The sequence below is a fragment of the Temnothorax nylanderi genome, unplaced genomic scaffold, assembly GCF_030848795.1.
Source record: "Temnothorax nylanderi isolate EJ_2023f unplaced genomic scaffold, tnyl_v1.0 TNYL_tig0170_pilon, whole genome shotgun sequence".
NCBI classification, from domain to species: domain Eukaryota; kingdom Metazoa; phylum Arthropoda; class Insecta; order Hymenoptera; family Formicidae; genus Temnothorax; species Temnothorax nylanderi.
This window is the reverse complement of record NW_027249232.1, coordinates 19,983-35,115: the sequence shown is the minus strand read 5'-3', so window position 1 is coordinate 35,115 and position 15,133 is coordinate 19,983. Positions and strand designations below refer to the sequence as shown.

Genomic DNA, 15,133 nt, shown 5'->3' with positions numbered 1-15,133 from the left:
CTAATGAATTAAATTTATGTCAAATATACTAAAAATTGGATAAATTAAAATTATGTCAGGACATAATAAAAATTCGGAATTATTTTTATGTCCCGACATAATTTTAATTTCACGAATTAAAATTATGTCTGGACATCATAAAAATTAGATGAATTAAAATTATGTCGAGACATCATAAAAATTGGATGAATTAAAATTATGTCGAGACATAAAAATTGAATAAATTAAAATTATGTCGAGACATCATAAAAATTGTATGAATTAAAATTATGTCGAGACGTCATGAAAATTCGGAATTATTTTTACGTATCGACATAATTTTAATTCATTAAATTTTTATGATGTCGACATAATTTTAATTCATTCAATTTTTATGATGTCTCGACATAATTTTAATTCATAGAATTTTTATGATGTCTCGACATAATTTTAATTCATAGAATTTTTATGATGTTTCGACATAATTTTAATTCATACAATTTTTATGATGTCTCGACATAATTTTAATTCATACAATTTGTATGATGTCTCGACATAAATTTAATTCATACAATTTTTATGATGTCTCGACATAATTTTAATTCATTCAATTTTTATGATGTCTCGACATAATTTTAATTCCGGAGCTGGTGATTTTCATCCCACAATATTGGCAGCACTGGGTAAGTAGCGCCAACAGTTCTTACAGCTTGAATTCGATGTCTACGTGTCCCGGGTCGCCGATGACGAGGTCCAGATAGTGCGCTGCGTAGTTCTCGGTGTCTAGGTGTATTAATACTTTGAATTCGATGTCTACGTGTCCCAGGTTGCCGATGACGAGGTCCAGATAGTGCGCTCCGTAGTTTTCGGTGTCTAGGTGTATTAATAACTTTGAATCCGAATCTAGGACACGTAGATATCAAATTCGAGGAATTATTCTAACAACTAGACACCGGAAACTACGGAGCGCACTGCCTAGATTCCGTCATCAACCTGGAATACATAGATATGTATAAAAATATTTAATTAAAATAAAATAAATAAATTTTTTTTGTAAAAAAACTTGGCGCTGCTTTTTGACTCCCGTTGCATACTTCCCTAAATTGCTTTTTTATTTAATCAAAAATTTTGTGCTTTATTAAATTCAATCAAAATTTTAGTATTTTATTAAATTTCAAGATCTAGCAGCGCCAAGTTTTTTTACAAGAAAAAATTATTTATTTTATTTTAATTAAATATTTTTATTTTGTAATGTTATCTCTTTAATTCTTTGTGATTATAATAATTCTTTGCAATATTATAATTTTGTTAAATATAATGTACATAAAGTTAAAAATGTATATATGATTGATGATTGATTGATAACGTGTACTTTATTACCCACATGGGGTCCAAAAGGGCGTTTTGTAGGGACGTACCCAACCCTTTACAATAATTCCCGTCACCCATTACATATAATACATACAATACATTAGTTTGGCGTTTTATAGGGACGTACCCAACCCTTTACAATTTTTGCATTTTGTTATCCCCCTCCCTACCACTTCCAGCTCCTTCCCTCCGATCCCTCCTCTTCCTCGTCGGAAATCATTAGAAGATTTTCTTCCATCTTTTTTGAAATTTCATCCTCTGCTGACCTGCTTGACTTTCTGTTTTGCTTCTCCTTCCATTCCTTTCTCTTTTCTCTCTCTTTTCTTTCTTTGATCCTATCCTCCAGTGACTTGTCTTCGTCCATTTTTACTCTCATTCTGCTTCCTTCTCTTCTTCTTGCATCTAACACTTTCCATTTGTCATCCTCGTTTCCCAACTTTAGCAGCATCGTGAGCCATTCCCCTCTCTGCCCTAGCACGCTCACCTCCTTCAATTCCACCTCCACCTTCAATCTTTTCGATATCAGCTTCTGCACTTTGCTCAGGTTTGTGCCGCCTTACCCCCATATCACTTTCTCGACTCTAATTATAATGTTTTTCTTTCTTTTTTCTTCCTCGCTCTCCTCATTGTCTTTGAAACACCATTTTCTCTTGTATGTGTTATCCCCTCTCTCTTCGCTCTCGTCCCTCTTCCTTTTGCCTTGGTCTTGTTCCATTCTGTTCATCCTTCTATCCATCGCGTCCCTCTCCTTCTTCAGCTCCTTTATTTCTCTCTTGAGATCTTTCAGTCGTTCGTCTATTATCGCCTCTATCACCTCCCTGTCGACTGTTAACGCCACTTTTCTGCTCATCATTCCTCTACTTCCTTCCTGCGGTATCTGTGGATAGTAGAAAATGTCTGATTAATATCTCTGCTTATATGTACCTTTCTCCTCCTCCTGTCCTCTGCCCGTCTCTCTCATTCAATTCCTTAGATAACTCTTTCTGCCGCTCTTTACCTTTACTCCTCCGTCGTCAACTCTTTCTGCTGTTCCTGCCTTGCTTCTTTTACTGTCGCTTTCTTATCACCTTTATTCTCGCCACGTGCACTTCTCGCCTGTTTCCCTCGATCTATTACTCTCTTCCATCGCACTCTCGACCTTGCCGCCGATCCATTTTACCCGTTGTGGCGGCGTGCATTGTGTACCCGCCTTGCCATTTCCGCTATTCTCACCTCTAGTACCACTTTCTCTTTCTCCCGGGTTAAGGGAGTATTGTATCGGCTCATTCTGCTCCGTTCATTCAATCTAATAGAATACATTCTTTTATACCTCCCTCATCTTCCTTTTCACTTCCTCCTCTCTTGTTGTTCCCCTACCTGCTTATCTACCCTTTATGTTCCCCTGCTTATCTACCTCGACGTAGGTTCCCTTCATTCCTTTTCGATGTCTCGTCCTGCTTAGTCCTCTTTCGGGAGGTTATTGGTTCTTCCCCCTGCACTTTCCGTTCTTCTCCCTCTCTCCTCTTGTCTCATTTCCTCTACTGCTTTCATCCATTTCTCTCCCTCCCCCTTCTCTCCCAGCAGTCTACCCACCACGTCTTGCCATCCCTCTCCGTCCCACTCCTCCCATCTGGCACACTCCTCCCATATGTGTTCCCATGTTTCCTCCTCCCTCCCACACATCCTGCACCTTCTATCCTCCTCTTCACCCCAGTATAGTCCCTCCCTCACTTCATTACCAAGTCTGAATCTTGCCACCCTGCTCCATCTCGCTTCCTCCCATCCTTTCTTTAAATAGTCCGGGATCCCTTCCTTCCTTATATTCTTATACCACCTGTTGTACTTCGATTTCGTGATCTTTTCCATCCTTTCTTGTCTGTCCTTCTCTTTCTCCTTCTTTTCCAATTCCTCCTCCTCAAGCTCTTCTTCTTCTTCCGTTTCTACTCCGATCCCTTCCAAGTAGTCTTTTCTCTCATGCTCCCATTTTCCTATTATCCTTCCTCTCTTCCATCTCTCTTTCATTTCTTCCATACACTTTCTCGCTATTTCTCCTCCTCTACCTTCTCCCAGTTTTCTTTCAAACCTCCATGCTCTTTTGCTTGCTCTAGCTCTCATTTTCTCTCTTTCTAGCTCGTCTCTGACCATATATCCCGGCGTCCTCCAGTTTACTCCGAGTACCCATCTTAGATATCTCTCTTGAATACCTTCAACCTCTCTCCTTTCCTTCCATCCCCATATTTCTGCTCCGTATCCCATCACCGTCCATATCAGGGTGTCATATAGCCAGATTCTTCTTTTGCAGTCCTTTTTCCACATCCTCTTTCCTATCCCCCACACTTCCCTCATTACTCTTGCTGCCTTTCTTCTTCTCTCTCTAATGTGCGCCTCCTGTCCTCCATTCTCCTTCAGCGTGTACCCCAGGTACTTGAATTCTTTAACCTCCTCTAATTTTTTTCCCTTCCATCTCCAGTCGCACTTCTTCTTCCTTCCTCCTCCCTTTCTGAACCTCATTATCTTTGATTTCTCTATACTCAGAGTTAAACCTTTTCTGTCTAGATATCCTTCCAGCCTGCTTATCATTGCTCTCATGTCCTGCTCCTCCTCCGCTAGCAGTGCTATATCATCTGCATACATTAGCGTGTATATCTTCTCTCCTCCTAGTTTCACGCCTCCCCATCCACCCTTCTTTATGTATTTCTCTATGTCTGCGATTAGTAGATTGAATAGTATTGGGCTTAGTGGGCATCCCTGTCTCAAGCCTTTCGCTGTCCAGAATTGTCCTCCACTCTCTTTTCCTCTCCCTACTCTGCTCTTTGTTTCCCTCAGTACTTCCTCCACCCTGTCTATCAGTCCTTGTCTCACTCCTCTTTCTCTCATTGTTTTGATTAACACTCTTTTATCCACTGAGTCGAAGGCCGCCTTCAAGTCCACAAAAAATACAGTCATTTTTCCTTTCTCTTTTCCTATTTGTCTGTTCACCAGGTAGTTCAAAGCGAATATTTGATCCATTGTTCTCATTCCTTTCCTGAATCCTGCTTGATTATCGGGGATCAGCTTCTTCATTTCTACTTCCTCTCTTATTCTTTCCGCTAGTATCGCCGTGTAGATTTTGTACATCGATGACATAATGGTTATTCCTCTATAGTCCTTCACCTCTCGCCCTTCTCCTTTCTTAACTAGTGGGATTATCTCACCTTCCTTCCATTGTTCCGGCCAACCTTCCCCTCTCCAGACCCGTTTGCATACTTCCCATATCCAATTCACCATTTCTTCTCCTCCATATTTCCATGCCTCGTTTGGTATCCCGTCATTGCCTATTGCTTTTCCTGTCTTCAGTTTCTTTATTACGTTTCTTACCTCTTCTAATTCTATCTCTTCTTCCTCCTGTCTATTTCCGTCCCCCTCTCCCTTCACCACCCTGTTCTCCATTCCGCCCATCAGTTCCATGAAGTACTCCTTCCATTCTTCCTGTTTTATCTCTTCGTTCACTCTTTTTCTTCTCTTCCTCGCTCTGCCTATCAACTTCCATACCTCTCCCTCCGTTCTCGCTTCTCCGATCTCTCTAATCATCCTTTCTTTTTCCTCTTTCTTCTTCCTTTCACACATATCCCTATATTCCTTCTTTCTTTCTCTATATCTTTCTACCTCACCTTTTCCTTTTCTCCATTTCCTCAATTCTCTTCTCACTCCCCTCTTACCTTCCGTACATTCCTCGTCCCACCACCCTCTTCTGTTCTTAATAGCTCCTTTTTCACTCTTATCCTCATTTTCTTCAATCACTTTTCTTATCTTCATTGTTCCTTCCTCTATTTCCTCTTGCAGATCTCTATTTCCTCCAATCGCGCCTAGCCTCTCTCTAAATTGTGTTCTTCCTTCTTCATTCCATATTCCTCTTCTTCTTATTCTTTCTGCTCCTCTCCTCTTTTGTTTTCTCTTTGGGCTACCTCTCACCCAAAGTATTATTGGGTGATGGTCCGAATCTATCCTTTCTCCTATTTCCAGTCTTACCACTTTTTCTCTGACTTCCTCCTCCCCTATTACGTAGTCTATGACCGTCTCGCCTCTCCCTCCCGTATATGTATACTCTCCCTCCTCATCCCCCTTCGTGCCTCCGTTTAATATCATCCATCCTCTCTCCTCGATGAACTCCAGTAATTTCCTGCCTTCCTTATTTATCTTCTTGTCTTTAGACCTCCTCCCTCTATCCTCATCTCTTCGCTCGATTTCCTCTTCCCATCCTCCTTCCTCTCCTGTTCTCGCATTAAAGTCCCCACCTATTATGGTTCTTACTCCCTTTTCCCCCTCCTCCGTCCATTCTTTCAATCCTTCTAATTTTCTGTCTATATCGTTGTTTACATAGATTCCTATTATCCTCCATATTTCCTCTCCTATCCTTATCTTACCTTCGATTTTTCCTTCTATCTCAGTCTCCCTTCCTTCCTTTATCTCTTCTATACTTTTCCTTATTCCTAGCAGCATTCCTCCGCACGCTCTGCCCTTTCTGTTCCTCCTGGTCGCTTTCTGTACTCTCCATCTATATTCCCTCGGCAGTTTCTCTTTTACTTTTTCCCATCCTTTCTCGTCGGTCCAAGTCTCCATCATCACAATAACATCCCATTCCTTTATCCCTTCCCAGAAGTCCTTATCCTTGTTTGATATACCCGCTACGTTCCAGAAGGCCACTTTCCACGTCTCTTCGCTCCCCCTATCGTTTCTTATCACTTCCCCCACGTGACCCTCCTCCTGCCCTCGACTTCCACTATATCGTTCCCTCTCATGTCCTCCTCTTCTTCCTTATACATTTTGACGTCTTCTGAAACGCTCAGCTCTTCTTCTATCTTCTTAAACCTATCATGTCTCCTTTTTTGTATCTCTTCCTTCTTTCTCTCGTTTGTCACTCTTAGCCCTTCCTTATCCTTCTTCCTCTCAATGTGATCTGCGAAAGTCATTTCTCTCTTCTAGCACACCTTTGCTTTCGCTCCATCTCCACTCCTTGTTATCCTCCCATATTTTTTGGTAACCGACCGTTACTCTTCTTCCTGCCTCCCTTTTCTCCCTTGCTATCTTTCTTATCTCTTTCTGTATCCGTCTTTCCTCCTTAGTGAGGTCGTCATCCAGGAAGCAACCATATTTCCTTCCTAGCTCTTTCTTTCTCCCCATTATCTCCCTTTTGCTTTCCCAGTTTCTGCATCTCAATACCTTCATTTTAAACTCTCTATGTCCTATCTCTCGTACTTCCTCGACGGCCACTTTCGCTTTGTTTATTTCTTCTATCATCTTCTCGATTTTTTCTTCTCTTTCCTTTTCACTTCTTGTTTTCTCTTCTCTTATGATTATGTTGACTTTCCTCATTCTTCTCTCTGCCATCTCCATATTTCTTTCTATATCTTTCATTTTCCTCATTATTTCTCCTCCCTCCAGCACTACCGTATTATCATCTTTCTTCTCCATCTTCTCTTCTAAACTCTTAATTCTTCCTTCCATATTCTTCCTTTGTTTCTCCCATATCTCCTCGCTTCTCTTCAGTTCTTCCTTTAGTCCCTTGATTTCGTTTTTTATTTCCTCTTTATCTCTCTTTCTTTCTTTCTCTTGTTCCTCCTTATCCTTCTTTCTTTCTCTCTCTTGTTCCTTTATTTTCTCTAAAATTTCTTTTAATAAATCTTCAGTCGCCATGTTTTCTTTTCCCTCCTCTTCTTTTTTGATTTTGGTTGGTGGCGATCTGTTGACCCTCCTTTGTGTGTTGAATTCTTCCAAAAACTCTTTCTCTGCTTTAGCTGCCTCTTCCACTTCTTCTTCCCTCTTCCTCTTTTGAAGAAAATCCTTAACCGATCCTGGACTGTCTGCACTTCCGCTCAGTTTGGCTAGCTCCTCCGCCTTCGTGGGCCTACCTCTTGTTTTCTTCTCGCCTTCGACTTCCCCCTTCTTTCCTTTACCTCTCTGTTGTTCACTTTCTGTTCCTACCTCCTTCTTTTTCTCCATCCGCTGCTTTTACTTTGCCTATCACTCTTCCTCGTTATCTATCCTATGGCTGATTGCCCGTTTTGTAGTTATCCCTACTTTACACGAGTTAGTCTATGCCCGCTTCTGCGCCAATGTCTTACATTCTGTCTGCCCTCTATATTACTTACCGTCTATGCCTCAACTGTCACTTTGCTCCTGCCACTTTCTTTGTCTTTTCTCTTTTTAACCGATTTCACACCCACTCGAATTTTTCACCTCCGCTGCAAAACACCTCCGCCCTGCTGCTCTGCCACTCTCACCCTCCGCAAACCTCTCTTAGTCCAGTTTTCTCTTCCACTTTATCTCCGCTACTCTCGCACCTGTCACTTTCTTTGTCCCGGAACCGGAAGTCCAAAAAATGTATATATATCTACGTCTTATAATCGCAATCGAAAGTTTGTATTCACATGATATAATAAAAGTGCCGTTAGATTTGTTCCTGATTAATTAAAAGGCACCATTAATTAAAAACTTATAATTAGAGTTAAATATATATAATTTTTCTATATCTATGTATTCCAGGTTGATGACGGAACCTAGGCAGTGCGCTCCGTAGTTTCCGGTGTCTAGTTGTTAGAACAATTCCTCGAATTCGATATCTACGTGTCCTAGATTCGGATTCAAAGTTATTAATACACCTAGACACCGAAAACTACGGAGCGCACTATCTGGACCTCGTCATCGGCAACCTGGGACACGTAGACATCAAATTCAAGGTATTAATACACCTAGACACCGAAAACTACGGAGCGCACTATCTGGACCTCGTCATCGGCAACCTGGGACACGTAGACATCGAATTCAAAGTATTAATACACCTAGACACCGAGAACTACGCAGCGCACTATCTGGACCTCGTCATCGGCGACCTGGGACACGTAGACATCGAATTCAAGCTGTAAGAACTGTTGGCGCTACTTACCCAGTGCTGTCAATATTGTGGGATGAAAATCACCAGCTCCGGAATTAAAATTATGTCGAGACATCATAAAAATTGAATGAATTAAAATTATGTCGAGACATCATAAAAATTGAATGAATTAAAATTATGTCGAGACATCATAAAAATTGAATGAATTAAAATTATGTCGAGACATCATAAAAATTGTATGAATTAAAATTATGTCGAGACATCATAAAAATTGTATGAATTAAAATTATGTCGAGACATCATAAAAATTGAATGAATTAAAATTATGTCGAGACATCATAAAAATTGAATGAATTAAAATTATGTCGATACGTAAAAATAATTCCGAATTTTCATGACGTCTGGACATAATTTTAATTCATACAATTTTTATGATGTCTCGACATAATTTTAATTCATTCAATTAAAATTATGTCGAACATAATAAAAATTGGATGTATTAAAATTATGTCGGACATGATAAAAATTTGAAATTATATTTATATTTTATATATGTCCAGGCATAATTTTAATTCGTGAAATTAAAATTATGTCGGGACATAAAAATAATTTTGAATTTTTATTATGTCCCGACATAATTGTAATTCATCCAATTTTTATTATGTTTGACATAATTTAAAATTATTAGTAAGAATCGCCATTTTTCTGAAGACAATTATTTTTTGAAATTTTTATATTGTGTAGAATATTATTTATGCTATTAAAAAGTAAAACGGCGTTCCATAACATCGCTTTGTAAAGAAGTAAATAAAAATAATAATAAAGAAATTCTCGATAACAGTAACGTCTTAGGTGAGGGCACTGCTGATCATAGTACAATCGACAATGATAGTGTCAATGAACGCTGCGATTTGAGCAATCAGGATGAAACTGTAAATAGAGATGATAATGTAGAATCTTTTTATGATATCAGTTTATCAGGTGATTCGAGTGGTAATGAAAGTATAAATAGTAACGGTGATTTTGACGAAAGTTGTGAATTAAGTTCTAATTGTAGCAATAATATAAGCGATAATGATGCAAGTGATATTGAATGGAATGATGATTATATTGTAGTAATGATGATAATAATGATAGTAAGTTTGATCATGTGTTATACAAAAATAGCACAATGTCAGTTGACCAAGGTGTTCTCGAGCTAATGAATTTTTATGTTAATCATAAACTTACAAAAGCTGCCTTGAAAGAGATGTTAAGAATAGTATGTAATATGCTTCCTAGAGACAACCAAATGCCAAGGACAGTGTTTAAACTTTTTCAATACGTTAAGAATATTGCGCCTTTATGTAATGTTAATAAACATTTTTATTGTAAAAAATGTTTACATTATATCGGTTGTATTAACGATAAAATTTTTAAATGTTCCTCATGTAATGCTAACAAAAATGATACTTAATTTTTTTTCGAATTCGACATTCATGACCAAGTGAAGTATATGTTCGAAAACAGAAATCTTGCCACCAAATTAAAATCTGCACCTACTTTATTATTACGTGATGAAAATATTATATCTGACATAACTGATGGATCTGAATATATCCGGGTGAATTCTCGTGATAACAGGCATAAATATGATTTAACATTAATATTAAATACAGACGGGCTATCTCTTTGGTAAAAAGTGCAAAAAGCCATTGTTGGCCGTTGATCAAATCTCACATTCATAAATGTGTTACATGCGTTCGACATTCCGCGAAAACTCCGACGCAATTAATGGGTGATCTCCCGAGTCCCCGAGTAAATCCTGCTCCTCCGTTCTCTCACACGGGCATAGATTACGCCGGACCTATGAACATTACCCCCGTTGTCGGTCGCGGCCAAAAGGGGAGCAAACACTACGTCGCGGTGTTCGTTTGTCTCGCCACTAAGGCGATCCACCTCGAAAGTGTGGAGGATTACTCCACCGATGGATTCCTCGCGGCATTTCAACGGTTTGTCAGTCGCCGCGGACTGCCATCGGACATGTACAGCGATAATGGCACGAATTTTGTGGGTGCTGACCGCGAGCTCCAACGCAGCTTCCGCGCGCTTGTGAACAACCCCTCCCTTAAGGAAATTCTCGCTAACGACGGCGTACGGTGGCATTTCGTGCCCCCTGCGGCACCACATTTCGGCGGGCTTTGGGAGGCTGGAGTGAAGAGCTTTAAGCACCATCTCAGGCGAGTGACTGGTGCTCGCACTCTGTCTCGCTCCGAATTCGTTACGCTTTTATGTAAGATAGAGGCTTGCTTGAACTCGCGACCGATCTCTCCACTTAGCGACGATCCGTCCGATTATACCGCTTTGACACCTGGTCATTTCCTTATCGGCCGACCGCTCACGAGCGTACCGGAGGAATCCGTCCTCGAAATCAATGCGAATCGGTTGTCGCGATGGCAACACGTACAATTAATGCTCGAACAGATCTGGCGTTCTTGGTCGTCGGACTATTTACATTCATTGCAACAGCGCGTGAAATGGACCGAATCTCACGATAATCCGAAGGTTGACGAGTTAGTTTTACTTAAGAGTAACCTACTCCCTCCTTCAAAGTGGGAACTCGCAAGGATTCAGCAGGTCCATCCCGGACTTGACGGTCGCGTTCGCGTCGTCACATTACGCACCGCCAATTCCGAGCTAAAACGACCAATAACCCAGATCTGTCGGTTGCCCGCGTCTATCAGTCCGCCGGGAACCGCGGAATCCCGTTAGAATTAAGCTCGTTCGTTTTTCATTAGATTTAAGGACATTGTAAAAATAGGTTAAGTTCTCAAATGTATATATTGTATATAACGCTTTGAACCAAGACGTTCCCACGCTCCTCTATGCGACTTTGTCAACCCCCGTTCGTTTCGCATTCCGTCGAATGCGAGGCGGGCGGCATGTTGAGAATTGAATAAATGCGAGCTGAAAATTCTCGAACTTCGACGAGACAGCAAGCATTATTCGAGAACGCTTGAAAGGCTCCAAATCGCGACGGTTTCCTCCCCCCCTTTTTTTGTGTGTTTTCGAGCAAACGGCACAGGTGTTTCTCGCGTGATCGCAAGCACCGCGACCAATAGACGATTTGGAGCCAACGAGCGTTTCTCACGTCACCGAATTCCTCGACGCGAAGCTCCGGCCGCGATCCCTCGCCTGCTCCGTCCGAAACGGCAGTGAGCCATCATAACTCGCACGCGATACATGATCGACGTCGAGAAAACGGAGGAATGTAGCGAGTGCGAAATCGCGAGTGCGAAGTCCAGTGTAACCCACTTTAATAAGAATGACTGACTGTTATTTCGTGTACTCATTTTTGTACTTTCCACGGCGCGCACCGCGAAAACGTCGAGCGGTCCACTGACATCATGAATGCGTCTAAAATCCATGCTATGCGACATACTATAAATACCCACTTGGCATGTTATGTTGCTGAAATATTGAAATATTCGGAAACAATGCAGAAACACTTCATTAACATCTCACTTGCAACTATGCATCTAAAATATTTCAAAAATGTACCTGCACCATGTTTTTTGCAATATTGCATTAACAATATGTCTGAAATTTTTCAGAAAGTTGTTTACAATATTTATAAGTTTCTGTAATATTGCAAAAAAAATGTAGCAGATGCAATATTTCAGAAACATTTCCAAAGCACTACAAAAGCACTATTACGTTTACTTTGCACGAATAATATTTCTGTAGTTAACATATCAAACGCAACACCGCATCTAAAATACCTGTGAAAAATCTCCGAAAGATTGCGTCGGTAATGAAAAATTGAATTGCAGGCAGTGAATTTTCTACAATATTGCGGGAGAAATATTGCAGATGCAATGGTTTAGAAACATTTCTGATACATGATAAAACTATTATTACGTTTGCATTGCACGCGTTATATTTTTGAATGTTTCACATACAACATTGCATTTGTAATATTTTCAAAAAGTTGCTGACAGACTTTAAAACTTATAAAAAATTAAATTTATTATTATATAATTATTGCATTTTTTCTCTTTTATTAAGAATTTTCTGATATTCCAAATTTTGTCATATAACGATGCACCCCTATCGAAAAGCATCGTTCCCGGCCACCACCCGCCGGATGCCGCCCGACCGATCTTCCGCCGGGCGAGAATAAGGGCGCGGTGCGCCCACATTTTAAACGTCTCCACATGCACCGTGTGCGCGGGCTAGACGCAGCACCGGTGCCTTCCCGCACGACGCCGACAGGCGCCGGAGGGAGCCGACCCGCGCCGAAGGCGCGAGCGCGCCAACGTACCCCCACGCGGCCCGCCTGACGATCGGCCTCACTCCCGACGGACCCGCCGCGCCGGGATATTTAAGCCGGCGCGCCGACGAGAACCGGCACTTTGTCTTCACGATAGCTTCCCGCTGTTCTCGACGAAGCCTTTCCGCTTATCCTAGGGTGACACACCAACGAGGTTTGGAACTCCGCGTCTCGACTGAGTTCTCTCAGGTGTCCCCAAACTCCATCCAACCAAACTCCCGACGGCCCGGTTACGCGGGGTCGAGCACGCTCGGCCTCGCAACGAGAGCTCTCACTGCCTTAGCCACGGGACCCCGGAATTCTCCGGGATGCTCCTCGCACTCCTGTCCCGCACCGAATACCGCGTTTCCGTACGTATCACACCGGATACCGCGTTTCTGTACGTATCCTACCGCATGCCGCGTTTCTGCAATCGTAGACTCGCGTTCCAGTAATCCGCCGTATCCCGCCGAGTGCATATGCACTACCGACCGTTTGTATCTGTATACCGCGCTCCTGTAATCGTAACCCGCGTTACCGTACTCCGTAGCCGCACGCCGAGTGCACATGCACCACCGACCGTTTGTATATACCGCGCCGCTGTAAAGCGTAGACCCGCGTTTCAGTAATCCGCCGTATCACGCCGAGTGCATATGCACTACCGACCGTTTGTATATACCGCGCCTCTGTAATCGTAGACCCGCGTTCCAGTAATCCGCCGTATCACGCCGAGTGCATATGCACTACCGACCGTTTGTACATACCGCGCCTCTGTAATCGTAGACCCGCGTCTCCGCAACCCGTAATACCGCGCCGAGTGCACATGCACTACCGACCGCTTGTATATACCGCGCTCCTGTATTTGTAACCCGCGTTACCGTAGTCCGGAGTAGCGCGCCGAGCGCACCCGCACTACCGTCCCGGCCACCGCCGTATTGTACATATATCCTAACGAATAAACTAATAGTGTGCATTGTAAACTGATTACTGTTTCTGGGCCATCCATCGAACTCCTGATCCGGCGAGCTAGTCCGCGTTCGATCCTAAAGATAGGCCGTTACAGTCATATGGCATTTTTAATATAAAATATAAAATATTTAATAATATTTAATATAAAATAATATTCGACGCTGACTGGCAAAAAAGATTTATTCGTATATCTGTATTGTTAATATTGTTATGCGATAGCTTTATGCTCACCAAAATAAGCAAGTATAAGAAAGAAAGAAGCGTCAGAGTCAGAGGATCACCACTACCCTGTTCGATCATCGATGTCAAGCGACAAGGCGCCGGTATACTACTTGGATGGGTGACCGGTTGAGAGAGCGGATTTCTTCGGACAATCGCGCGACGGCTATACGCACATACGTATACGGCTTAATATATTTTTTTTGTTCCGGTAATATGTGTCTTTATTTCAGCTATACGCCAAGAAAGGACTTGGTTTACAATTCCACTTAACTCACACATCCATCCACACATCAAACAACATTCTTCTTTACAAACAAGCCGCAATACATTATTATTTACATTATTATTATTTACGACCGTTATCTTTTTTGTAGTATTCCTCTCTCCTTTTCCATAATCTATTTAGCACCTTTCCTTTTTCCATTCTAAATTTGTCATCGCATATATTCTCTAATCGTTCTCCGTTATTCCTACCTAAATTCTCAAACCACATACTTGTGATTTTGCACTCGCTTATATAATGCTCTAAATTGTCCCTACCTGACTTGCAGAATCTACACTTCGTATCTTCTTCGTCAAGCCAGTATTTATTTGCGTCCTCGAAATTGCCGCACCTTAATTTTACCATCGCTCTAATCTCGTCTCCTGTTTTTACTTTATCCAAGTTCGCTTTTAATAAATAACTCGGTGTTTTGTTGCTCGCCTCTATCTCTTTGTACCTTGTATTATACCTTGCCTCTACTATTTTACTGTTTATTATTTGCCCTTGAATATCCTGTTCCCTTATTCTTACTAAGCCTTCAGTATTTTTACCTTCATAATTTAATTCTTTTATTACTTCAGAGCTCCAACCATTGTTATTATAAAACCTTTCTCGTTCCAAATTATATAAATCCTTTTTCTTTTTATCCCTTGTGTCCTTTTCATTCCAACATGCCTTTACTAAACTTCCATTTTTTTCCCTCTGCTTCTTTTCTCGAACCTCATGGCTCTTATACCCCAACAGATTTTAAGTTTCTCTAATCCTAGTTCCCTTAGTATTACATACCTCGGTGTGCAAAAGTCTAGTCTAAATATCCATCTTACATAATCCAACATGACTTTTTCCAACTTCTTTTTTTCACTCCACCCCCATATCTCTGCTCCGTATTCCATCACACTTTTCACTGGGTACTTAAAAAGCGTCCATCTCCTACTAAAATCATCTTTACATAATCTTTCTCCTAAACCCCAGACCTTATTTGCAGCGATCCTTCCTTTTCTTTTCAGCTCTTTTATATGATCGACATAATTACCTTTCCTATTAAACGTGAAACCCATATATTTAAACATTTCTACTTCCTCTATTATTTTTTTGCCCCATTTCCATGTCATTCTGCCTTTTTTACCTTTACTATTAAATACCAACACTTTAGTTTTTTCTGTATTTAATTCTAGTTTCCTTTATTTTA

The 15,133-nt window shown here is 41.1% G+C and overlaps 2 protein-coding genes across 2 annotated transcripts; one reads left to right on the top strand and one right to left on the bottom strand.

The window, feature by feature from the left end:
- Positions 1-1,276: 1,276 nt before the first annotated feature.
- LOC139777992 (uncharacterized) lies at positions 1,277-7,308 on the bottom strand. Its single transcript, XM_071715716.1, has 4 exons — positions 7,057-7,308; positions 6,297-6,870; positions 2,348-6,122; positions 1,277-2,227 (listed from the first exon to the last, which is right to left on the bottom strand). Exons 1-3 carry the CDS (start codon positions 7,306-7,308, stop codon positions 2,788-2,790), a joined length of 4,161 nt encoding a protein of 1,386 aa, XP_071571817.1. The 3' UTR covers positions 1,277-2,227; positions 2,348-2,787.
- Positions 7,309-9,973: 2,665 nt separating this feature from the next.
- On the top strand, positions 9,974-10,951 carry LOC139777991 (uncharacterized). The gene has a single exon (XM_071715715.1). The coding sequence runs from the start codon at positions 9,974-9,976 to the stop codon at positions 10,949-10,951; it is 978 nt and encodes a 325-aa protein (XP_071571816.1).
- The last annotated feature ends 4,182 nt before the right edge of the window (positions 10,952-15,133 follow it).